Genomic DNA, 26,799 nt, shown 5'->3' on the forward strand with positions numbered 1-26,799 from the left:
CCACTGAAAAAAAATATAGGGTAATGAAATACGAACAGCCCATTTTCTTCCAAATGTACAAATTTAATTTCACCCTAAAGTCCGAGACAGATTCTACTAAACTATACAATCTTTATCTATTTATTCAAATGAAATACAAACTAATAGTCTAAAATGCATGCATTCTTAATACATTCAACTTAGTTACATTTTTCAAAGCATCACACATGAATAGAAAACCAGCCACCCCAAAAATTCGCCAGGGAAGGATATCTGTAATAGCCAAAATACTAAACTGGTCTTCGAAAACCCAAAATTTAAATTTAGCTTATCTGAAGGAGCATTTCTTATGTTCATACTGTAAAAATGTCAAGTTGTAAAGCTGATAAGATAACAAAAGACCATAGTTTCAAGGCACAAGCTTTTCGCAGACTGCTTGGAAGTTCCATTGAAACTGCACAGGGTGCACATCCCATTGCTTGAGTGAACCCAAACTTCAAACGTTGTTTTCTCCCTTTAATATTTCCTGAAACTCTCGCGTTGTTTCCTCTGCTTTAAATCAAGTATTTGAGTGGGTTATTGTTGAGCCATTTTTTCCAAGTTATATATCATTTTCATGCTAAGTACGTGGCTTTTCAAATTAAGTAAAAATCTCGAAATTAATTCTGGGCGACTTTATTGTTGGTTTGGGGTGGCTGTTCATATAGGAACCTCACTTTACATACCGCATGCTACATAGAAGGCAGCCGTCACATTGAACGATATTTTTGAAGAAAAAAAAATTGTTAATATATGTCTTCTCTTTAGATTCAAATTCAGACTTAAAATCTGAAAAAATGCTTATTTTAATATTTAAAATGTCTTATCAGATGTATGTTTCGATAACATACAGATTGAACATGGAATACACAATAAAGATTTTTTAAAATAAACTCAATACAAAACAAGTTCCTATTTTTTTTAAAGGATGTTTTTATTAATTCGTAAGTTTGATTGATCTTTATTTATACATATAAATTCGTAATACGAGTAATACGCTCTAGCATAAAACCTTAAAGCGTGTGTAAGATTTTATTACGAATTTTTTTATTCAACGTTAATACTGAAAATAAAATATCAAATATTCCTTAAAAATACCATATACATCCCTATCATATCAACATTAGGACAACAAGAATCCATGTGTACAGATAATTATTATTTTTTTATCAGCGTTAGTTTGTGAGGAAAATATTTTTGATAACATGATTTCCAAATTTGATCTGTTCAACGTTTTAATTAAACCTCGGAATACTTCGTTGGTTATATCATCACCTTATAATGACGAGTAATTCAAGTAAAAACACTTGCTATTTCACTTTCCATAAATAATTTCAGAGGGTGTTTTAGTCGTCAAGATTTTAGATACGTTTAAAATATCAATAAACAGCAACACGTATACATGGTACACATACACAGTAAAAATGTGGTGTTAACCGGTGTACATAGAGGACCACACCAGTTATTTTACACCGGTGTTAAATTGCCGGTGTTATTTTAACACCCATAGGTGTTATTACAACACCTTGGGTTATTACATTTACACTCTTTGGTGTCATGTTCAATCTCTAGGGTGTAATTTAAACACCTCAGGGTGTGGTCCTCTATTAACACCAACTGGTGTCAGTTTTAACACCACAGTTTTTACAGTGTATGTCTGGGTGGATTCGACGAAGAGATCGTGTCGAGTATTGGAAAATGAGGTAATGAATGATCTTATTTATATTGGAGATAAAATAACACTGATTTTTAAGTAAAAAGGTTGTCCGGGATTAGTAAACTTCCGCCAAGAGAGGACGCTTTATTCCGTGGCCAGAGCACCAGAGCCGCCACCGAATCCGACTCCTTTGGGCCCGAATCCTTTCCCGTAGCAGCCTAAGAATTACAAGTCGTAAAAAAGATATAAGAGTGAGTGCTTAGAGGGGGAGAGAGAATTGTCTACTGAACAGAGAAGAACTGTGAACACACTGTGAAAACATTGTGAACATAATGTGAACACACATTGAACAGTGTAATTACACTGTGAACACGATTGGAAAAGACTGTGAACACACTGGACACAATGCGAATAGATTGTGAACACCATGTGAACACACTATGAGTACACCATGAAAGCAATGTTAACACAATGTTAATTTACTGTGACTACACTGCGTACACAATGTAAAAGACTGAGCACACAATGTAAATGCACTGCGGGCACAATGTGAACACACTACGAACACACTCTGAACACAATGTGAACAGAACGTGAATAGAATGTGAACACAATGTGAAACATAATGTGAAAAGACTGTGAACACAATGTGAACACAGTGCAAACACAACGTGAACACATTGTGAACACATGATAAACACACTGTGAAGACAATGTGAACCAAATGTGAACACACTGTACACACAATGTAAACCTATCGTGAACACACTACGAGCATACTGTGAATACAATGTGAACAGAATGAGAATACTTACTGTGAAAACACAGTGTGTACTCACTGTGAATACACTGCGTACACGATGTAAAAAAAATACTGAGCACACAATGTAAACGCAATGTGGTCATAACGTGAACACGCTATAAACACACAATGAACACAATTTGAATACAATGTGAACACACGGTTAAGAGACTATGAATACACTGTGAAAATACTGTGAAGACAATGAGAACTCAATGTGAACACAACGTGAACACAACGTGAACACAATGTGAAAACACAATAAACATACTGTGAACACAATGTGAATACTGTCACACTTAATACAATGTTGACCAAATGTGAACACAATGTGTACATACTGTGAACTCATCGTGAACACACTACGAATATACTTTGAACACAATGTGAACAGAATGTGAATATACTGTGGAAAATTGTGTACGTACTGTGAACACAATGTGGACTCAATGTAAAAACAGTGTGGTACACGTCTTCTTTGAGTTTTAATATGCTTTATCTCAATTTGAAATTTATGGAGCAACAGAGGAAAATCTCATCTTTAAATTATTTATCAAGTGTCACGTATTGCACGTCAAACAGCATTTCTATCATCATTGATTATGATTATATTAACCAAATATGTTATTTAAAAGGGATGTAAATTATGTTTTAAAATAGGTTTACTTAGCTCACATGCTATGTTATTAATAAAGAATGAACATCAAAGATATAGATAAGCAAACGAATATTGATATTTCAATATTATCGTTATCAAATAAAACATGCACATCATTTCACACATGCAACACAACCTAGGAATTAATCAATGATGGTATGTGGCATGAGAATATGAAATAAAGACACAGTGTATGCAGTGAGCAAAATAAACATGAAAACAGAAATTTACATGCATGTACATGATCTCCGGAATTCATTTCCCACATCATATATGTATGTTTGATAACATTATATTTTGTGTCGATGTTGTAAAACTGATATTAATAATGATAGAATATACAATAATTATATAGCACTTATGATTTTAAGCGCTGCAATACGTATTACACTACATACATTACATCGGCATTGGCATATAGATGCCATTGATGTTATCCCCTTTCTTCTTCTTCTCCTCCTCCTTCTTGTTCTCCTCCTCCTCCTCCTTCTTCTTCTTATTCTTCTTCTCATCCTTTTTTCTTCTTCTCCTCCTTCTCCTCCTCCTTCTTCTTCATCTTCTTCTTTTCCTCCTCCTCCTTCTTCTTCCTCTCTTCTTCTCCTCCTCCTCCTCCTTCTTCCTATTCTTCTTCTTCTTCTCCTCCTCCTCCTTCTTCTCCTCCTTCTTCTTCTTCTTCTCCTCCTCCTCCTCATTCTTCTTCTCCTCCTCCTCCTCTTCCTCCTCCTTCTTCTTTTTCTTCTTCTTCTCCTTCTTCTTCTCATCCTTCTTCTTCTTCTCTTCTTCTACTTCTCCTCCTTCTCCTCCTCCTTCTTCTTCTTCTTCATCATCTCATTCTCATCTTCCTTCTTCTTCTTCTTCAAATTTTTTTTACATTTTTTCCAACAAAACATTTTCATTTGGTTTTCCATAAATAAGGACGTAGTTTACCCAACATGACAATATGCAATAACCTGACATTCGAATGTCACCGGACACATTGTATTGATAAATTAATCTTCCTTTCTTTTCTCGATAATGTACCAGATTACAACCTACCTTCATAAATATGTCATAAATCGTAATTAATTTTATACTTGAAAATACCTTAATATATTCAACTGGTATCACGTGCATGAATGGTGAATCGACGAGCAAGGAAATTACAGATAATTTTCAGTTTCGTCAAGGATTATAAACTGTGGTGAAAGCGTAAGTCATCTATCTCAATTGGCTTCGACATTATCATTTTCGATAGATTAATGGTGCTCTATATTGTTTGCAGGTTTAATAGGGGACGCGGGAGCATTCTTACATATACAGTGCGTCCCACAAAAATAGGAAACCCTTTCTTCAGAGATAAATTTCACAACTATTAAACGTTTTAGGATGGATTGATACTTATGGCAAGAGTGGAATATCATCTTAATGTAAGACCAACGGCTTAGCAAATCATCCACGCATGGCAGATTACAAACAATAAATATTGAGGCCTAACAGAAACGATTTGCGAAGAAAAACACGTGTTAACCCGAATGCACTTTCATTTTCAGGGATCAGTGAGAGAAACTTAACAAAGAATGCAAAAGAAAATGTTGATGAGCCAATCGTCGAATAAGCACAGGTGACCACGAACCAATCTGTAATATACGTACTGAAACTAAGTTACGGGGGCTTGCCTCTCATACAAGCTTTGCTTTTCTTGGCAAGCCCCTCCGTTCTGTTTTATATAGTTATTATAGTCAAAGTTACTTTAGTTCGCATTAGTTCTCATTGTTTATACCGTATTCCGATTGATGTTGTACTTTAAATTTGACTATATATCGTTTGATTTTGTTATGCTTTGTGAACGGAAAATGAATAAATCTAAATCTAAATCTTGTTAAACTTTTCTGCGCAACATGACTTTGACATTAAAATTTCAAACTCTTCTTACCCATTAATGCGTGAAGTGTTCGTCACATGTAAGGTATCAACATGACAGAGGGATAATCGAATTAGATGATGATGTAATGAAATATCATAATTATTATGCCTTTAAAGAGAAAAAAATGTGGGAATTCCGGTTTCTTTTTTCTGGGACGCACTGTATAGGCCATATAGTGTTAACAAATCACGTTCAGGAAGATTATATGATATCATTCTGCTGAGCATGTACAGTTCCTTGTTCAGCTCTTTCATTACTTCTTTCACATGGTTCCACTTTTAAATAATTCTATATTACATAAATGCTGGTGATTTTCACTGTATTTAAAAAATATTTTCAATTGTGGTTGCACTGATTACTTCGAGAACAAAATCGACACTGTAGAAAGTTTGGATGCACTGAGATTTACGTATATCATTCGTAGATGTTCCTAATGCAAAAAGTTTTATTTGATTTTGCATTTGTGAAATATGGTCAATTATTCTTTCCAATTACATGATTCTTTATTTCTTCATCATTTCGTCCACTTAATTTATATTTCAAAGCGCTAAGAGATCGACTTGCGCAGTTTAAAAACCAAGGTGTCATTTATTATCATTGAGATCAGGTTATGATAAAACCTCGATAATTTTGGTTTCCTTTTTTTCTTGGACGCACCGGATAGAGAAGTCCCTTAAAAATAATTAATGAGTGGATCCCGGAGAGGTGATATGAGGGAGATTTAATTCGCTCCACATCGTACGGAGGATTCTTGAACAAATAAAAGGTATTGTCAAACGCCCTCCATGACAAAGAACAACTAAAAGGTTTTTGTCGAATATTTGTGAATCTAATCAGCAGTTTCCTAGTTCACTCCGGAGAAACGGCACAATATTTGCAATTTTTCGTCAGCTCCGAAACTTAGAATGAAACTGCTGTTCCCGATCCCCGATTTCCAACAGAGACCTCCCAGCTGTCTATTGCCATTTGACGGTAGCCTCAATTTATTTGTTGTGTTCTTGAATCCGTTGTGTTGCGGAGCGAGAAATCTATATTTAAGGGATGGTCCAGGCTTGAGATATTTATATCTCTATAAATAGAGTAAAATTCACAGTTATTGAATTTTAAGGATTTGCGTTATTCAGGTGAAACAGTTCTAGGCATGTCTTCATGAATATTCATAAGGTGGGCTGATGATGTCATATCCGCACTTAATCTTTTGTATTTCATTATACGAAATTGGGTTTATTCAAAAGAACTAAAAGTGAATCAGTTATTTATTGCCGCAACTTATTTCATCATAATGGAGACACATCATTTACACATGTTTGAAAAAATGTTTGAGAAAACGAAACAATTATTATTTCATGTAATAACATAAGAAAACTGAGGAAAGTGGGGATATGACATCATCAGCCCACCTAATGAACTTCGTTATTTGTTATCCGATCTTGGTGAAATTTTCAGCATTTTGCTTGGTGAATTTTACTATATTTATTAAGATATAAATATTTTCAGCCCAGACCATCCCTTTAAGTGTAACAGTGGAATTCTAATCTACTGACAATTATGACGTTGAAAGACAGCTAAGCTAAATGGTATAATGGCAATAATACATCTTATGAATTCTCTGTGATATCTATTCTACAGAAACACGATAGTCACGTTATCGCTTTAGTGTACCATTCGCCAAAACCTCAGAAAAGATACACGGTAAAACCGGGTGTTAAAAACAATTGTCCATAGAGGACTACATCATAATGTGTTAAAATTACACCCTAGAGATTGAATAAAACACCAAAGAGTGTTAGTGTAACAACCGATGATGTGATAACACCCCATGTGTGTTGAAATAACACTGTAAATTTGCACTGAAGTAAAAATGAATCGTGTCCTCTATGTACAGCGGTCAACACCACAATGTTATGCTGTGTATGAAATTGTTTGGGTTTCAAATATTTATTTCAACAAAGAGTTCCCGCTTTGCTGTTTAGATCAAAGAACGTAGAGGGCGTCAACACTTTTCAGACGCCCTCTACAATGTACGTTCGTTTGAGCATAATGTCAAAGAAATGAATAAGACCTCTCTTGCTTGATGAAAAATTTTCCCGATACTCGGATCAAATTCTCTTAATTCACTTTGGTGTTGTTTATATGTGAAACTTGGTATGTTTATATAAGACACTCTCCACTGCAAAAATACTAGTAATGCCCTGTGGTGATTTAACTCCTGCCCGTTGTATGACCACACCAAACATAACATTGAACCATGCAGCATCAGTTTGGTTTTAGGCTCACGCCAATTAGGTTTCTATACAACACCATTCAGTGTAAAATCAAATAAAACTGGTGTAGCTTCAACACTTCTTTGGTAAGGTCGCATATAGGTATTGTTCAGGTTTTGTCTATGGTATCTTTACAGTGTAATCTTCGGCGAATGGTACACTTTCAGCAAGTAGGGACTTTTCGCACGGAGACGCAGAACGCTTTCAAGAACATTGAAAATGTATTGTAAAATTATGCCTTTCATGACAAAGAACAAGCAAAAAGTCTTGGTCAAAAATTGGTGAACCAAAAGAGTAATTTGGTCCTGGACTCTGGAAAGGCGACGTAGTAGCAGGTTTTGTCCGCTCCGAAGCTTAGGACGAAACTGCTGTTCCGGTTCAACAACTTTCGACAAAGACCTCCCAGCTATTCTTTGTCATTCGACGGACATTTTCAATACATTTCACGTTTTCCTGAATCTGTCCCCGTTGCATTTGCGAAAACTCTCTAATGATAATGATTAAGGGATGGGGCCACCAGGACACGTTTCATTGTAATACCAATTTTCATTGTCTAATCCATTGCAAGCGAACCGGCACCCGTGCCAAAGCCGACTCCTTTAGGCCCGAAGCCCCTTCCATAGCATCCTGCAAACACATGGGTTAGAGCAACAATAATTGTCATATCAAGCAGTGCAACGTCACAATTAAAACAGAGAGAAGACGATCTTTATTGTCATGGGATTTATCTATAATAAAACAATATGCAAGGAGATTGTGAAGCCCACCGCACATTTCCCCTATCTCTGTGGTCTAGGGTCAAAGGCGCCGATTTCTGAGATTTTGGGTCAATCTTTGGAAAAGGGACTAGACTATCCTCTCGTATAGGCTGATATACAACTTTGAAAATGTTGAAAATGGAGCCCCCACCCCCTCAGATCATTACCAATGCCTCTCGACAATATGAATGTATTTCAATCATCGGATATTGGAATCTAATGGTTTTCATTGATATAGACAATATTATTTACTGAAACTTTCACATGTTCAAATTTCTCATCTAACGCAAAAGCCGAATAATTATGCAGGTGGGCTTCATATTTGAGATTGTAATCGTGGTCTCCAAAAAAGTAAGACATCCAATGTACCCGCTTTTAATGTACGATGAATTTGTTTAAGCAGAAGCTAACGAGAGGAGGAAAGAAAGAAAGTAAAATTAACATATTCCAAGGTGTCAGTAAAATAGCATCAGCAAAATTGCAGAACGAGCAAAATTATAAGAAATAATAAACATGCAAATAAGGTTTGCACTTATATAATTTTCTTTCAAAATTGCATAAAATGCATTTTCAATTTAAATAAAATTCATTTAAATAAGTGCAAAACATACTGTTAGACATTAAAGACTTTACACTTAAAAATAAAATAGCACATAGCCATTAAATCAAGCTCAAAAGTTTGAATTCTATTCATTCTTAGAAATGATATGCAATTAGACTAATCAATTAAATTTCAAGATTGCAAGATTTTTTCTATCATTCTCATTCAAATTTTAACAATGAACAAAACGATCACAACATAAACGGACATAACATACAATATAATATACAAAATAATAATTTGGCCTACATGTATATATGAAAACGGAATGAGTACTTAATAATAGGATTTAATTCCAACTTGTCTTTCAGATGTTTTATCCTTTCCTTCTCCGTACTAATTCTTAAAAGGCAATAGTGGTTGATTGGTACATAATATTACGTAAGAATGTGAGTTAGAAATCAAAATTATATCCTACATGAATTCAATCTTTTATCAAAGGTGATTGGTTCAAACATCATCATGTGACCAAGTATATTCTAGCTATGGTGTTGAAGCGAAACGCCCACTAAAGAAAATCTGCTATTCCGTGACGTCAATGGTGGGATAGTGCATTATTTCATCGCTGACGTCACAGATCATGCAATCTTTCGGACGCACCGGTCGGTGATGTGTCTCTACCGGGCAAGTCCCCTGAAGGGACAGTGCAGGTAATAATGCGCATTCCGATTTTCAAGGAAATGTTCATAGCATTTGATATGAGCATTTCAGTCTAAAGAATCTGAACGATTAGAGTTCCGTATAGTGCTATGAATAATGACATCGAAATTCCAGTCTATTTCGAGCCTCCCTGGAGGAATAAAAGAAAATTCTATTCCAAATTTTAATGACGTCATCATCAGCTGCGCAGTGAAGCCGATTTGGAACTTTGGACCACATGTCTTGCATCTGTAACGCGAAAAACTGGCGACGCGCCGCGCCACCATTACTTTTTTTTTGCAAGTCTTGTGCAAATTAATGGTCAGTCGCCGACGATTTCCATCTAAAAACAACCCTGAAAAATAAAAAGTCGAAAAACAAAGAAATATAAATGATTTTTTAAAGCAATAAAATACATAGGAAAATTTTATATTGCTTTTTTAAAATACTTTTGATCGGAATCCTTCAAAGAGTCTGTAAATGAGAGAAAAAAAAGATTGGGTGCCTTATTCACTTCTTAGTTTATTAGAACATCTTTTGTATTTTACGCATAAATTATAAAAAGAAATTAGTAATGAGAATTTGATCTTACAGTTTTGTCGATTATGCCATGAGCATTTTGCCGCGATCGCGCGGTCGACGGCCGAGATCATGGGGGGGGGGGGGAGGGTGATGATTTAGCATTGGGGTTCATGCAAAATGCGACTTGTTAAGGAAAAACTTGTCTTATCGGATCGTGTAGTGTGTGATTGGCTTTATCTATCTTATAGCTCGCTCCCACTGTTGTACAATCCGTTACGATTGCACTTTCGTAGCTGATCGATATCCCTACGATTACTTCACGATTTAGATTGGTTTTAATCGTGGCGCGAAACCTAATCAGTGGGAAGTAGGTGTTACGACGATCGTTAATTAGGCATTTATCATGTTTGTGTACCTTTACAGAAGATTTCGCCGTCCTTATCGGCCAAGGTGGTGGAATCCAGCCGCTTATTACACATGAAGCACGTGAAACACTTAGAGTGCCAAGTCTAGAGTTGAGAAAATGACAACAAAGAAGGTTAATGATAGTGGTGAAGATGATGGTGGTGATGGTAGTGATGATGATGATGATGATGATGATGATGATGGTGATGGTGGTGATGGTGGTGATGATGGTGATAATGATGATGATCGTGATGATGATGACGATGATGATAAATATTATGATGGTAATGATGATGTGGTGATGGTGGCGGTGATGATGGTGATGATGATGATAATGATGATGATGACGACGATTACAATGAGGAGGTGGAGAAGATGAATTAAAATTTTGACCATTGTGGTGATGACGAAAATAAAGGTTTGATCTGCCTGAAAAAGGACCTTACAGTAAAGCGGTATAGATTAAAAATCTCCTACATCTCCTTTCTTATCTTCATTAAAATTTGTGGATTACTTCCCTCTGTCGGGCATAGTTATATACTGTATGTGTTCGGCCTTAACGTTTTCAAGGCCAGCTCTGCGAGACGTAACAATGTTATCAAGATTTAGTTAAAAGACCATAAGATTATGCGTTCAATCATTTGGTGCAGTTTCTCAAGAATGACCGTAGGTCGATCTATCAAAAGAACTTTGAATCAGTCTAATTCCATAAAGCTCCACATACTTACATTGTTTGCTCCAATTTTCTTTTCTGCGGCGTAGACAGATCCGCCGCACCTCGGGCAGCGGTCACCGCCGGTCCCCGAGACTCCCGTCAGATCGGAATGGGCGTACGCTGCTGCTATTGCTGGAGCTCCCCTGTTATAAATAGGAAAATAGTCATTCAATTTTATTCGGATATTCAAACCCCAAGACCATCTGATTGAGACCAGAGACGAGAGAAGTATCCACTACACGCACCTAAGACCATAATACTTCATCAGGATACCTCTCCTTTTGTACCCATTATCTTCAGGTACAAGTTAATGTCATATTATTCGGTCAGAACTTTGCCCATTGAACAGCGGCCTTCATGTTTGCAGCCAACAGGGCCCCCGTAACACAAAGGCTAGCGATTAATCTCTAATTTGAAGGATCGTTTCTGATTGGTTCCTAGTCAGTCTACTGAGCAAAATTCGCGTGCAACGACGATCTTGATATTTCCTTTAGCGAGTAATTGCCAACCTTTGTGTTACAAAGCTTTATAGCAAAGATCGTAGAACATCCTACTTAGAAAATCGGAGACAGAGGGTCAAAGTTAACAACGCTATCTCAAAGACCTTTCCTCTCTCCCAGGGAATCCCTCAGGGCTCCGTCATTGGTCCTTTGGTGTTTGCACTGTACACCGGTCCTCTATCGCAGGTCATTAGCACATATGAAGGAATCAAGCACATCATGTACGCAGATGACACTCAGTTGTATGCTGTCATCAGACCTGACGAACATGATGTAGGCCTCCACAAATTGCAGCAGTGTATAGCAGATGTTAAGGACTGGTCACTAAGGAACAATCTTCAATTAAATGACTCTAAAACTGAGGTTCTACATGTCTTCTCCAGGTTCAGAGGTGCTCGGGATCTCCCTGTACTGCAGATTGGAGATGGAACGTCAGTTGGATGTAATAAGGTCTCCCGTGATCTTGGTGTAATGCTTGATAAGAATCTCACCATGGCTGACCACATCCGATCTAAGTCTCGAGCAGCAGCTTTTGGAATTTCCAGGATGGGGAAAATAAGAAAGTATCTGACCCCAAGTGCAAATGAACGATTAGTTCATGCATTCGTGTCATCAAATTTGGACTACTGCAATAGCTTATTTTGCGGCTTACCAGACTCTCTTATCCAACCTCTCCAATATACGGCTGCTCGGCTTGTAACTCGTTCCAGTAAGCACGACAACATCACCCCTATCCTCCGTTCTCTTCACTGGCTTCCTGTCTCTGCACGTATCATCTTCAAAATCTTGATTCTAACTTACAAACCCAACATGGTCAAGCCCCTTCTTATATTACCGACCTTCTCTCACCCAGGATCCCGACAACCTCCATTCGACTCCGATCTTCCACACATCTTCATCTGCAACTGGCCCAAGGACCCAGAGCTCGGACAAGGTGTGGGAACCGAGCATTTAGTGTTGTTGCTCCAAAGCTTTGGAATGACCTTCCCATAGAATTGAGGGATGTCCCGTCATTCGAATCATTCAAAGCTTCTCTCAAAACTTACCTTTACAATTCTTCCTTTAAGTTTTAAGCTAATTTTGTCAATATCAAACGATTATTCCTAATTTATTTCTTATTTGTTTATGTGTGTTATACTGTTCAATGTTATTGATGTATGCTACTTAATCGTTTTGTAAAGCACTTAGAAACACCATGTATTAAGCGCTATATAAATACAATGTATTATTATTATTATTTTCTACGATTGAATGCATTGACTACAATGTACAATCAATCGTGAAAATCAAGCGCACGATTAATCGCTAACCTTTGTGTTACGGGGAACAGGGGCCTATCTCATAAAGGAATCACAACTGTTGTAACTTTGCCATCATGGCAATGACCATGAAAACATTGACTGTGATTGGCTGCTGAGCCCCGATACCAAGGTAGTTGCCATAATGACAAAGTAAGAACAGTTAGTCCTTATGAAACAGGCCCCAGGGGGGGGGGGCGTTTCATAAAGCTGTTCGTGAGTTAAGAGCGACTTTAAGAACGACTGGTGATCTTTTCTTACGCGCTAAACCATCGCCAATGAACATTTAATGGTGAATATCATTTACCTAAAAAGTGATCACCAGTGGTTCTTAAAGTCGCTCTTAACTTACGAACAGTTTTATGAAACAACCACTACGTCCTTAGGCGACATTGCTCATTGAGGTTAGGGCACGGGGAGATGCGATATGGCATGTGGAATACTTAAGTTTACGGATTAAGGTTTTATTAGAATATCCACATATCGCAGGCAATTAGGCTAAATTTCATTGGAGTTACAAAATATAACAATAAAATGATAAAATGATATAGTAATCAAACCTTATAAATATATTATTTACAAATAAAAAGACAAACACTTTGGGTAACTTGCAATTTATGCTGTAATCTTTTACTAGTTTCACTCACTAAAAAACATGACCATGTAACACCTACTCTTAAACAATTGCACTGGCTCCCCATTAAATTTCGTATACAATTCAAAATTCTACTCCTAACATTCAAATCTCTTCATGGACGTACTCCAAAATATATCTCTGAATTGATCCAGGCATATACTCTCAGTAGGTCCCTTCATTCTGCAAATCAAAATTCAAAAGTCAAAAAAGCAAAAACTAAACTTTTTGGTGATAGGTCCTTTTCAAGCTCTGCCCCACGTCTTTGGAACACTCTTCCATGGGCCCGTTGCAGAAAGAGTTGCGTTTAAACGCAAGCCAAAAAATCAATCGCAAGTCCCAAATGCGCGCTGTTGATTGGTTGAAAATCAAGTTGCGCATGATTTTTAGAGTTGCGATTGATTGCAACTCTTTCTACAACGGGTCCCAGCTTCCCTCCGTTGTATCCCACATATTACATCATTTCGATCCAATTTAAAGACGTACCTCATGAATAAAGTATATTAAACATAGCCCCATTTACAGTGTCCTTGATATTTTTTAATTTTTAGTTATATGATTTCTAATTTCACTTTTGTTTGTATATTTCGTATGTTCTACATTGTAAAGCGCTTTGATATGGATTTCATGAAGAGCGCTATATAAGACTAAGTTATTATTATTATTGTGTGTACTATATTCCTATCTTTAAAAATTCTTTCTAAAGGCATACCTTAGACTTGGGTCTGGAACGTTTCCGAGTTGTTCGCCTTCGTCCATGCCAAGGGCCCCTCCTCCTATACCAAACCCGATACCCTTGATGCCGAACTTACGGGCATGGCATTTCTTACAGTAGAGTTCATCATCGTGGGGAGACACCGTCTTGGAGTCCAAACCGGTGTCACACAGGACTGAAATATAAACAATTATCATGAATGATTTGTATGCTTGATGCTACCGTGTAGCGCTTAACATCTCTATATGAGAAGTCTCGAAGCGTTTTACAATAATGCAACATAAAACCTGGCTTTAGCAGAGGTTCGGTTACGCGCTCGGCGTTTCAAGGAACGAGTTCCTGCCAGGTACCCACTTAACACACCAGGGTTGAGTGCATCATATAAATTTGGTGCTGGTGTAGTTTACTTTGGATTGCGGATCAATAGGTTGCCGGAAGTTATTTGGAGAAAACATTATTCATGAAAATAACGACTTAGGCATATGTGACAGATTACAAAGAACAATCATGGGTTTATTTTGACTGACAACAATACAATGGGCCGATCATCCTCAAAACCTAGCACATAAAGAATATGGTGTTGATTGGTGTTCATGGAGGACTACACCAGTCGTTTTACTTGGTGTTAAAACGGTTGGTGTCAGTTATATGGGTGTTATCACAATACCTTTGCTCTTTGTTTTTACACAACTTTGAGTTATGTTCAATATCTCGACTGTGATTGTAGCACTTCGTGTTGTTGTCCTCTATGTCTATGGGCACCAACGGTTGTCATGCATTTTTAACACCCAATGTTTTAGTGGAAGATTAAGTTTGAGATTGACTTACAGCATCTATGACATAGTTTATGGTAGGAGAATGAATTGGTTTTTATCTCTTCTGCAGCGTACACTGTCTTTCCGCATCGGGAGCATTTTCTTCCTCCACCCAAAGGCATCTTGGCTGACTGGGGATGATACAAAAGAGAAACACGAAATGGAAATTTAGCATCATCATGATAATAGTGACGATAATATTCAAGAAAATGAGGATAACAGTGGTACTACTACTACTAAATGCTACTTTAGTACGAGCTAAGATAAGATATTGATAAAAATGTGTATATTTTTCAATAGGTCAATAAGCCCGGTGTATAAAGCATTATTATCCTCGTTGTCAAAACGATTTAACGTTGACACTCTACTTTTCGTCATTAAAGGACGGATTCAGATTTCCATAAGATGAGGGGGCACAAGAAGTTTGTTGACCGCTTTAGCTAAAACGCGAACCGGGTGATTCTAACCGGCAAAAAGAAATGACGCAAGTTCTTCTCAAAATTACAAGCAGAACAAGAGGGATAGAAAGGGAACTTGTAGATATATAACAAATAATCAGTAATGGACTCATTTTAGAACAAACGTATCTACACTTGACCTATATTTAATTTTACGTAATGACTTGCAACGCCATCTACCTAAAAAAGAAGAAGAAAACATTGCATAATTTTGGTAAGATGTACGTCGTGCAGACCCAAATGTGAGCACTATTTAAAATGCCGCCTGTTTTTTTTTTGTTGGGGGGGGGGTTGTTTGTTTTTTTGTTTTGCTTTTGTTAAGGGGGAAGGGTGCTCCTCATGCCCAGTGATTCTAACCAGTCAATCCAAGTAAACTTCACTTGTGGCTTTCATTACGTATATTTTTACCCCCCCCCCGCCCGCCTCTTTTCCTCCCGCACACACACCATAACAAAAACACGCACACACTCTCTCTCTCTCTCTCTTACACACACACACACACCGCTATGTCGCACACACACTTCGACGCCGCGCATAATACTGGGCTTAATACACGCAAACGCATATAGGCGTGCACACGCCGATACTATGACCGCAAGGCCGAGTTGATTTTTTGATGATATAGATGAAATGGATGGCATCCGACTCTCCGAAGAATAGCCAAACCGGTAGAACACGATTTCATTTCTCTGTAACACAAGTTTTACCATAGATTTTTTTGTTTGTTTAATATGCCAAAATTTTGTCGAGATGTTTTAATGAATATCCATTAACAATTGTTAAATCAAGCCATTGTCATCTTAGAGCCTTAGACTACACTTTCGTGGAGTGACAACTTCTATCTCATTCACAAATAATAAACTCGTTGGTCCCGCGGTTGATTTTAAATTTTGCTATATAAGTTACCTTGTTATGAAATAAAAACAAAAGGATAAATACAGATAATTTCAAGGGAATATCTAGCACATTATCATCATCATCTTCATCATCATCATTATCATTATTATTATAATTATTATTGTCATGAATATTGAAGGGGTAAGATGAAATTCCATAGAAGTATTTACTAAAATATATACCCCTTAAGTATAGACTTAAACTTGGGTTTACTATCAGTATTTAGTGTTCTGATGCACTCATGTTGCTCTTCGCCCTCATTTTGTGCTGTACAGAAAAAAATAAAGAATAAGTTCGTTGATCTGATATCACCTCCTAATAATAGCCCCATCACTGCGATGTGTAGACACACTTCTAATGGATGGCATAATCTCAACGGGACATCAAACCACGGTTTGGAAGCGATATAGTGGGCGTGTGGCCATACCGCCCCAATTGACGAGCAGTTTGCATACCGCAGGCGCCTGCGAACCGCTCTATTTGGGCAAAGAATGGCTGGTACTCCGCCAGCATGCGCCCATCTCACCACACGCTTTCATGAAGAACTTAGCTGGAACAATGTCGCAGCTGTACTTTATCTCTTTGCCCGAACGTTGACGTCGCAGTCACAACAAACGCACTGACTCCAGACTAATTACGGCTATTACGTTTATTTTGAATGACATGCCATCGGTCGGTTTGGATTAGTTTTTGTAAGTGTGACTGCAGCTTTTACGCAGAAACGTTTAGGCTAATGTATTTGACCCATTAAAGAGACCCAAGGCCATGTGTCATTGACGTGTGTTATGCTATGTGTCCAGAGACGGTGACACGAGATTTGCTCCGGCGACAATTGCTCCGGGGTTTTATTTTGTCTAAGATATAGAGTTAGGTTTAGGGTTGCAATAGGTCTTTTTGTGTTAGGTTTAGAGTTAGGTGTTACATAGGGTATACTCTTAAATCCAAGGTTAAAGTTGGTCATTTCCACGTGTGTGCGGAATTTATAGCGGAGCAATTGTCGCCGGAGCAAATGTCATGGAACCGTTTAGACTTATCTGAGGGAAGTACATGTAATTTTTCTTTGTCATAAATTTGGGCATAACTTTTTTAATTTTATTTGTTTAGCTGGCACAGTATACTCTCATTTAATTCGATGGCATGTTATAGATAATAAAATAGTTTACCATAAAATAACAATCTGAAGATAAAAACAACTTTTTATGCCCCCATTTGTTTCATTTTGATCCAAGTAATTAACTACATGGGAATACGTAGGCCTAATGCAATAATTGTGTTGAATGGACCTACAGTTTCGGTCAATAGATATTTCATGATAACAACGAAAATTACAATAATAGTCATTATGACAATGATTATGATGATGAAAAAATCATTGTCAGCACATCGTTATCATCATCATCTCCATCATTACCGTAACGAGAACAGTAATTATAAATATGATAATAGTATTGGTCTTGATGATGACTGATGGTAGTAATAATAATATTATTGATAATGCTTCTACCACTACTACTACTACTACTACTACCACTACTACTACTACTACTACTACCACTACTACTACTACTACTACTACTACTACTACCACTACTACTACTACTACTACTACCACTACTACTACTACTACTAATATTAATAATGATAATAGTAATAATAATAATAGTCATAATAATAATGATAATAATAATAATGCTGAAAATGACGCGTAATTCATGAATCACCTATACATATCAGGGGAGAGCATATTGTATAGAATTATTGCTTTCAAACTTCCCATGCTTTTATTATTCATTGCATTGAATATGTCTAAGGGCAATCACTTAATAACATGAAAATTTTGTATATCGTATATTGACAAACTGTAGGCCTCTATGAACAATCGAAATGTCTCTTTATATGTGTGAATGTAATTGGGTGTGTGTATGAGAGGGTGTGTGTGTGAGAGAGAGAGAGAGAGAGAGAAGGGGAGAGAAAGTGCCTGCTTTCATGGGTACAGGGTTGCATGTGTGCATGCATGTGTGCATGGATTTGTGTGAGGGTTGAGGAGTGGGTATATGTGTGTGTGTGTGAATGAGAGTATTTACGAGATAGTGTGGGTGATGTAAGCTAAGGCGAGTGAGAGAGAGTGTGTGTGTGAGGGTGTGTATGTGTGTATGCGTGTGTGTGATGAAGCATGTTGTCATCTGAAACAAACGAAAGAAAGTTCTAAAGAATTATACCATTTAACAGTCAAGTTTAGGTCACGCAAATCTTGTAGGAGGGTGTGGGTTTTGTTAGTGTTCGTATGTGGGTGATTCAAAGCATTTTCCCGTGGATATCATTGGTCAGTTTTAGGAGCTTGAGAGGGTGATGGTTAAGATGGGGTATTTATAATTTATGAAGGCCTATACGTATACTACACGTATGTGGGTGTGTGTGCGGGTATGTTAAAAAACGTGAGCGTGTGTGTGTCAAAGCATTTTCTGATGACAATCGTTGTTCACTTTGTTTCGTCACACAGAGTACCTCACTGAACGTACTTAAAAATTACGATGTGGCCCATCGAAAAAAATACATGTATGCTTATCACCTCGTCCCTAGCATGACTTGCTATATTACAAATTCCACAGATGGCACTATGTACAGGGGGCAGGAGGGCGACCGCCCCTAGGAATTCAAAGAAGTGAAAGGGCAAAAGGAGAAAAAAAGGTCTGTATCGTGTAACTCTATCCCATGTCATCATATGAAGAAAAAATGACGTCACTTGAGGCCATCTATCTTGCACCTACCATATACCATTTCCCCGCCCCGGACAAAACCTGACACTCTGACTACCATCATATCGTTGTCGCTAAATTGACTTTGAAGTACTCTCTCACCTCTCTGACTTTAGAAGTCTGAACCGAAAGGCTTCTGACAGCTGTCTCCAAGGCATTGTGTAACACATGTTGACACACAATGTGATCTTCAAGACATTGTGTATCCCATATTTACACACAAAGTGATCTACAACACACTGTGTATCGCATATTTACACACAAGACGTTCTTTAAGACAATGTGTATCGTATATTGTCTCACAATTTGATCTACAAGACATTGTGTATTGCACATTGTCTTACAATTTGATCTACAAGACATTGTGTATCACATATTAACACACAATTTGCTGTTCAAGACATTTCTACCGCACATGGTGTGATCTACAAGACAATGTCTATCGCAGATATTAACGCACAATGTGATCTACAAAACACTGTGTATCCCATATTGACACACAATTTGATCTACAAAACATTGTGTATCGCATATTGACACATAATTCCATTTACCTGACATTGTGTATCGCATATAGACACACAAACATAATCACCAGCGATCAGTGATAAGAATCCAGGAATTGGCATCCTCCCGTTACCCCCGTTGCGCCGGGGTCGGGGCAGGGGTATCAATAACTACATTGCGATTGGGGAGTAGACCTAGATTTTCCAATAAAACTTTCGATCGTGCCGACAATGAAGTTGCATGCTATGTTTATTCCAGGATCTTAACCGAAACAGGCGCTCTAACGTGTTTGAGATTCCTCCACTCACAAAAATTGACAAGCAAAAAAGATATTAAAAAAAAGGTTTTAAACAAAAAATAAGGATATTTGGTAATCGAAAACATTTGACAAGCCAAAATTAAGTAAAAAAAGGATCTTCAATTTAAAAAAGTGGAGGAGCACACTTCTGTCTTAACTGCATTTTTACATTACAAATTATAATCGTGCCTCTCAAAAGGGGGGCGCAGGCCGGCTTTGCCCCCCCCCCCTCCCTCTGGATCCGCCAGTGATCTTGCCCCTCCCCCCTCCTTCCGAAATACCTTGGCGCCACAGGAGTACAGACTGAGCACCACCCCTGACCTCCTGTTAGAATGTGGGTCAAGTTCTATGTAGATCAAGGAATGTTATCAGAGATGATGAGATACCAAGGGAGAGCTCGTTGGAGTACATCAACCTCAGTGTGGAGCATTGTGGCTGAGTGGATCAGTCTTCGGACTTTGAAACAGAGGGTCGTGGTTTCAAGTCCCAGACATGACGTAATTTCCTTCAGTTAGAAAATTTTCCACATCAACCCAAAGGGAGGTATAAGGTTACCTAGCAGAAATTTATTTCAGGAGACTTATAAAGGCCGCCAGTCTAACGCCATGCAAGAAAATATTATCTGAGTCTTTTGGACATGAGGGAAGCGCAAAGAGACGTTATACATGTTATACATGATTATGATATGCGCGGTTACAGTACAAGAAATTCTTGTCTTTATCATTTATTACCAATTATGTCAAATGTAGTATGTAAATAAGCATGACATCACAGTCTGTGGGTATATACAATTTATCTCAGATACTACGCTTTTAACCTTCTCGGACTAGGTTTGTATAAATTGCACGGGTGGAATTTCGTATAAATGGATATTCACCCTATAGCATTTTGTGTCCCATGTGTTGAAATTGCACTGTTTAATATTTCACTTTCACGTGGAGGAGTACCATTTTTATCAAGTGAGCCAACCGAAACCCTTGCACTATGTCACCTTCGTTCACCCATAGAATAACTGCCATTCCAATATTCCTACATGTCCAATAAGCTGCGTTTCCAGATTACTTTAAGTAATAATTCAATCGCAGGGGATGATTTGAAGGGGCCGACTATACTAAAAAGTTTTCACTCCCCTTGATTTGCAAATTCTATACACCAGCATTTGGGAGAGGCCCCCCCCCCCCTCCTCCTGGGAACAAAATCTTATAAAATCGCTGCCTACGTATTGTATCTTAATCGTGTATCTTCTCGGTTTAAACAATCACTTTTTTAATTATAATTTTCCTTTTAGAACAAATTTATGAATTACAAAGGGGAAACTTTGGGAACTTTTGGCACCCTCCTGTACCCGAGTAGAACAACTATTGAATATATCAATGGGTGGGGGCACGAGTGTCAAGGAAAACTTGAAGAGAGGGAGATTAGTGGAACGTAGAGAAAGAGAGAAAACAAAAAACAGATGGAGAAAGTGAGAGGGGCAGGGAGAGAGAGAGGGAGTGGGGAAAGGATAGATAGTACACAAATGTATATCTACAGTAGATGTGGACCAAGTGGAACGTAAAGAGAGAGAGAGACGGAGAAATCAAATGGAGAAATTGAAAGAGCGGGTAGATGAGATCAGGGTAGATACTTAAAAAGAGGGGAAGAGAGAGAGAGTAGATAAATGTGTATCTACAGTAGATGTGGACCAAGTGGGATGTTAAGAGCGAGAGAGGAAAAAAGGATGGAGAAAGGGAGAGATGGAGACAAGGGGAGAGAGGGGGAAGATGAGACGAGGGTAGATAGTTTGAGCGAGGGGAAGATAGAGAATAGATAAATGTGTATCTACAGTAGATATGGACCAAGTGGAACGTAAAGAGATAGAGAGAGACGGAGAGAAACAAATGGAGAAAGGGAGACAGAGGGGGAGTAGATGAGACGAGGGTAGATACTTAGAGGGAGGGGAAGAGAGAGAGGGTGGAAAATCTATATCTATAGTAGAGAGAGAGAGTAGATAAATGTGTATCTACAGTAGATGTGGACCAAGTGGAACCTAAAGAGAGGGAGGGTATGAAAGGGAGTGAGAGGGGGTAGATGAGACGAGGGTAGATACTTAGAGGGAGGGAAAGAGAGAGAGAGTAGAAAAATCTATATCTATAGTAGATGTGGAACAAGTGGAACGTAAACAGACAGAGTGAAACGGAGAAACAGATGGAGAAAGAGAGGGGGAATAGATTAGACGAGGTGACATACTTAGAAAGAGGGGAAGAGAAAGAGAGAAGATAAAATGATGTGTATCTACAGTATATGTGGACCAAGTGGAACGTAAAGAGACCGAGAGGGAGAGAGACAGATGGAGAAAGGGGGAGAATGGCACAACGGGGAGAGAGAGGGAGTAGATAAGACGAGGATAAATACTTAGAGAAAGGGGAAGAGAGAGAGAGATAAGAATAATTTATATCTATAGTAGATGTGGAGAAAGTGGACCGTAAAGAGAGAGAGACGGAGAAACAGACGGAGAAAGGGAAAGAGTAGCAAAGGGAGAGAGAGGTATAGATGAGACAAGGTAAGATACTTAGAGAGAGGGGAAGAGAGAAAGAGAAAAAAGGACAAATGTTTATCTACAGTAGATGTAGGGTAAGTGGAACGTAAAGAGAGAGAGAGATGGAGAGAGAGATAATGAGATTTAAAAAAATGGGATGGGACAGGGAGGAGGGGAGAGTTGATGGGGCAAGGGTGGATAGAGGGGGGGGGGAGCCTGAGGCAAACATCTAAAGCAGATTTAGACAGAGAGGAACGTAGAGAGAAAGTGAGAAGGTATAAAGATATGGAGATAGAGAGGGAAGATTCGACAAGTGTGGATATAGAAAGAAAGAAACGAAGAAAGAAAGAAAGGAAGAAAGAAAGAAAGAAAGAAAGAAAGAAAGAAAGAAAGAAAGAAAGAAAGAAAGAAAGAAAGAAAGAAAGAAAAAAAGAAAGAAAGAAAGAAAGAAAGAAAAAGAGAAAGAAAGATATGTCATTGAAACTTTTTTACTGTGCATCTACCTTATTACAATTAAATCAAAAGGCCTTTAAGCCACCCTTGAGGAAAAGTACATCCCTTCTTCATGTGCCCTGTCTTTTCGCATTACCAACTTTTACCATGTTCAAGTTTGGGGACCAGGGGCCCCTTTCATAAAACTTGTTATAATCAATAACGGTTTAAAGCTAAATGAAATCATGCAGTTTGATTGGCTGATAGTGAACTTTTTACTGAAATTGTGTACTTGTTATTGCAACAAATCTTTAGGATACGGGACCGTGTTGCAGATAGAGTCGTATTTAGACGTTACTAAAAGAATATATATATATATAAAAAGCACAAGTGCCTGATAAGCCGATTCCATTGGTTGAAATACAGGTTGCATTTGATTTTTGACGTAGCGATTGATTACAATTTTCTCTCTGCTACTGTCCCCAGTTGGGTGTTTCATAAAGCTGTTCGTATGTTCCAAGCGACTTTACGAACTATTGGTGATCCTTTCTTGTGGCAAGTGATACACATTAGATTTGCATTGGCGTTGATTTTGTCCCTGCGAAGGGATCACCAATCTCTTGTGAAGTTGCTTGTAATTTACAAACAGTTTTATGAAACACTCACTTGTGCCCCGTCTTTCAAAGAGTTACGATTGACCCAATCAATCGTAACTCTATGGAAATCCATCAGTGTCATATTTTTTTTACAGGAAATTCACAAAATGTCGTTTGAAAAACAAAGGAGGACACCAATTATCAAGAAATCAATGAATTTATGGATATACATTCATATCTAAAAATGTTTGTACAATCATGCATTTATTATGTTGATTTTGCTGGTTTTCCATCTGGCCCGTCTTATAAAGAGCTGCGATTGATCCGATCAATCGCAACTCTTTGTAAGACGGGCCCCAGGTATGCTATCCTCTTATAGATCACCTTGAAGTTCTATTTTTCAAATGAATTCGGGTAAACAACTTAGTGGATAACAGATTCTCCAGCCAGGGATTCGTTGAGGAACATGTGCTTATCATCAGCATTGAAATTGACAGATGGATAGCTGCAGAGACAACATAGTTTACTTCGAGGGGAAGATATTGCTAAAAGGGTATAGTCACTCATGTCCAAGGAAAGCTTATCCTGATAAAAAGTTTTTCATAGAAATACCACAACAAAAAAAGATTGAGGTTTCGAGGAAAATCATGCATAAAAGGTTAACAAATTGATAAGAACATTAAGCTTTTGTTCTGTGACGTCGTATAAATGCAGCTGCTACGTATGTCTCGTAATAAAAAATGCATAAATTGATTAAATAAGTTTTTAATGGTTCATTATTTCTTTTGTTTGTTTCAGGAGCAGATCTGAAATGATTTGTCTGTTGATATAGGTCTACTGAAGGAACGATATTTTTCATGAAATTACATTGTATTGGTGTTTTATTCACTACACTATTCATCGGAAAGCTGCTCGCATATAACATCACAAATGAAAAAAAGGTTTTGATGTTCTTGATGTTTTCAGCAATATGTTTTTTTTTCTGTGTTTCAAAAGAAACCTTCGTCATGGAGAACTTCCCCTTTAAAGAAAAAAAATGTGAAAAGAATGTGGTTGATTTGTCGACCATTGAAAGTTATGTTAAATTTGGTTGAAAATAAAGTTCATTCATTTCACGAAAATTGATGAAGCATATTTAGAATGTGGTATACGTGGAGAAAAAATGATTATCATTCATGATTTTGTTATTTGAAAAAATATATAGTTTCTATTGATTCATCACAATTCCCTAATGTACCGGTATCTCCGTGACATAATGACAAAACATTATTCGAGTTAAAAGAGAAATGTATTTTTTGTTGGATGGTATCTCTCATATGTCATTTTAATGACAAGAAACATTTATTTTAGTCAATAGTGGTTTGTTTGTGAAATAATAACGTAATTATTTACATTATACATTGTGTCACTGACACAAAATATAAATTATTGATTAAAATATGGAAATGTGCTGTTCAAGCGTTTTAATAAATCATAACTTTGAAATTTTCAGAGTGTCCAAACATAATAAGACATATTTAATTGTATGTATCACAGGTTACAGTTTCTATACGGTGTTTGGGGTTCCTTGCACTTTGAATAAAGATACTGTAGAATTACATTATGCTAACCTAGCCCGTATACCTGGCCAAATTCACATGCAATACTTGATCGCTTTGTAATCGAATATGGCAGAAGAATTTACTGACGTTTTCTCCCTCCCAAACTTTTTACCTCAAAATCAAGTGCGACATCTTTGGCCTTTCGTGCTGATAACCCGGAAGTTATTTCACCCAGGGTCACTTCAAAGCCTAAAAGGCTATCTTGGCATACATACCATGGATTCCTGAGCTCTGATTCAAGGTTCCTTAGAAAGGGGATCTACTATCGTGTGTATCATGTGTAGAGATGGTTAATGAAGACGATATCGACAACATATGACCTTCATGGCGGTGTTTGTTACGGAGAGAGGATGGGATGAAAACAAGTACAGATGTGTATATTACTTCATATGATGGTGTGGGTGTGTACGCGCGCGCGCGTGAGTGAGTGTGTGTGTGTGTAATGTATATGTCTCTACAGATGAAAAAAGAGTGACCAATAAATGCTGACGTTCTACATCATAATGATGGTGATGATGACGATGATGATGATAATGATGGAGATGATGATAATACTACTATACTACTACTTTTACTAATACCACTACACTCAATGGATTGGTCGAACTATAGTTGTTGAATATGTGTTCGACCGATAAACATAGTCAATCAACCAAATTCTGGTAGATTCGAACAAAATTAATTATCGGTTGATTTTTTAACAATGATTTGTAGGAGTGTACTACTACTACTACTACTACTACTTCTACTACTACTACTTATAATAGTACTAGTACTACTACTACTGCTACTACTACTACTACTACTGGTACTACTACTACTACTACTACTACTACTTCTACTACTACTAATACTACTACTACTACTACTAATATTAATAATAATAATACAATAATTATAGTGATAACAACTATAATAGTTTTATAAATAATGATAGTAACTGTGAAAGTGAAAGATAGCAAATCCTGCATTTTGTAAAATTTACATATTTTGAATATAAGCATAGCATGAAAAAATTAATTTTGATAGTCGATACAGTCGTAATAAATGAGAAGAACGAAAATTTGTAAAGATACAAAATGCATATGCTTTTGTTATCATCACCAAATGAAATGAAGTGCGCCAGGAAACTAAGAGGAGGCTGAATGCAAAAGAATCTCAAATATGCGATCGACATATCTGAGGTTAGTGGACTTCGAGTTGCGAACGCTCAGTAACCTAGAAATGAATCAATTACTGCATGACAGGCAAAGTTTCTATTTCATATTGTTGTCAAGGCCAACATAATTGCGTCACAACCTGGCAATTAAGATAAAACAACGTTGGTTGGCAAATCGAGACTAGTACAATGTAAAATCGGAACTAAGCAGGTAAATAATATTGGCGCGAAATATTCAAATATGAAGCATAATCATATCAAATCTTTTATCGGCGTGTTCTAGTTATAGAGCATTTAGTTTAGACAAACCAATACCAATAACCAATACTAATAGCCATGTTTTGAAAATGAAAGATTACTTACCTATTGTATTAAATGGATCGAAACGTTCCAAGGTGATACTCTGGCGATAGCTTAAATACCCAGCCTAAGACCTAGTCCAGAAAAGAGTGATCACTAAATTGCTCCCGTAGTCCTTCCTGTCACTTGGCGAGAGTCCCGCGTTGAAATCTGACAAAGGTCCTCACTCGGGTTACCAAAGTGCTCAGTCAGAGAAGAATAAAGATTGGCTGGAATGAGGAAAGACGGGTATCTCTTTGCACACGGTACAGATCTGTCAGTTTGAGATGGGACTGGTCTGGGCCTATTTTTCGCACGGCCCGCTATCAGTCTT

General features: G+C 37.5%; 1 protein-coding gene across 3 annotated transcripts; it reads right to left on the minus strand.

Annotated features, from left to right (window-relative positions):
- Positions 1–761: 761 nt before the first annotated feature.
- On the minus strand, positions 762–15,031 carry LOC129268311 (cysteine and glycine-rich protein 1-like). 3 transcript variants are annotated; one of them, XM_064104636.1, is made up of 6 exons: positions 14,918–15,031; positions 14,087–14,264; positions 10,956–11,085; positions 10,238–10,331; positions 7,843–7,929; positions 762–1,893 (listed from the first exon to the last, which is right to left on the minus strand). In XM_064104636.1, the coding sequence occupies exons 1-5, from the start codon at positions 15,024–15,026 to the stop codon at positions 7,856–7,858; spliced, it is 585 nt and encodes a 194-aa protein (XP_063960706.1). In that variant the 5' UTR covers positions 15,027–15,031; the 3' UTR covers positions 762–1,893; positions 7,843–7,855. The 3 variants fall into 3 exon arrangements, with proteins under 3 accessions (XP_063960706.1, XP_054761857.1, XP_054761858.1); XM_054905883.2 differs by lacking the exon at positions 762–1,893 and adding an exon at positions 4,078–6,089 and having other exon boundaries at positions 7,820–7,929; XM_054905882.2 differs by lacking the exon at positions 7,843–7,929.
- Positions 15,032–26,799: the final 11,768 nt, after the last annotated feature.

Source organism: Lytechinus pictus, chromosome 9, assembly GCF_037042905.1.
Source record: "Lytechinus pictus isolate F3 Inbred chromosome 9, Lp3.0, whole genome shotgun sequence".
Taxonomy (NCBI): domain Eukaryota; kingdom Metazoa; phylum Echinodermata; class Echinoidea; order Temnopleuroida; family Toxopneustidae; genus Lytechinus; species Lytechinus pictus.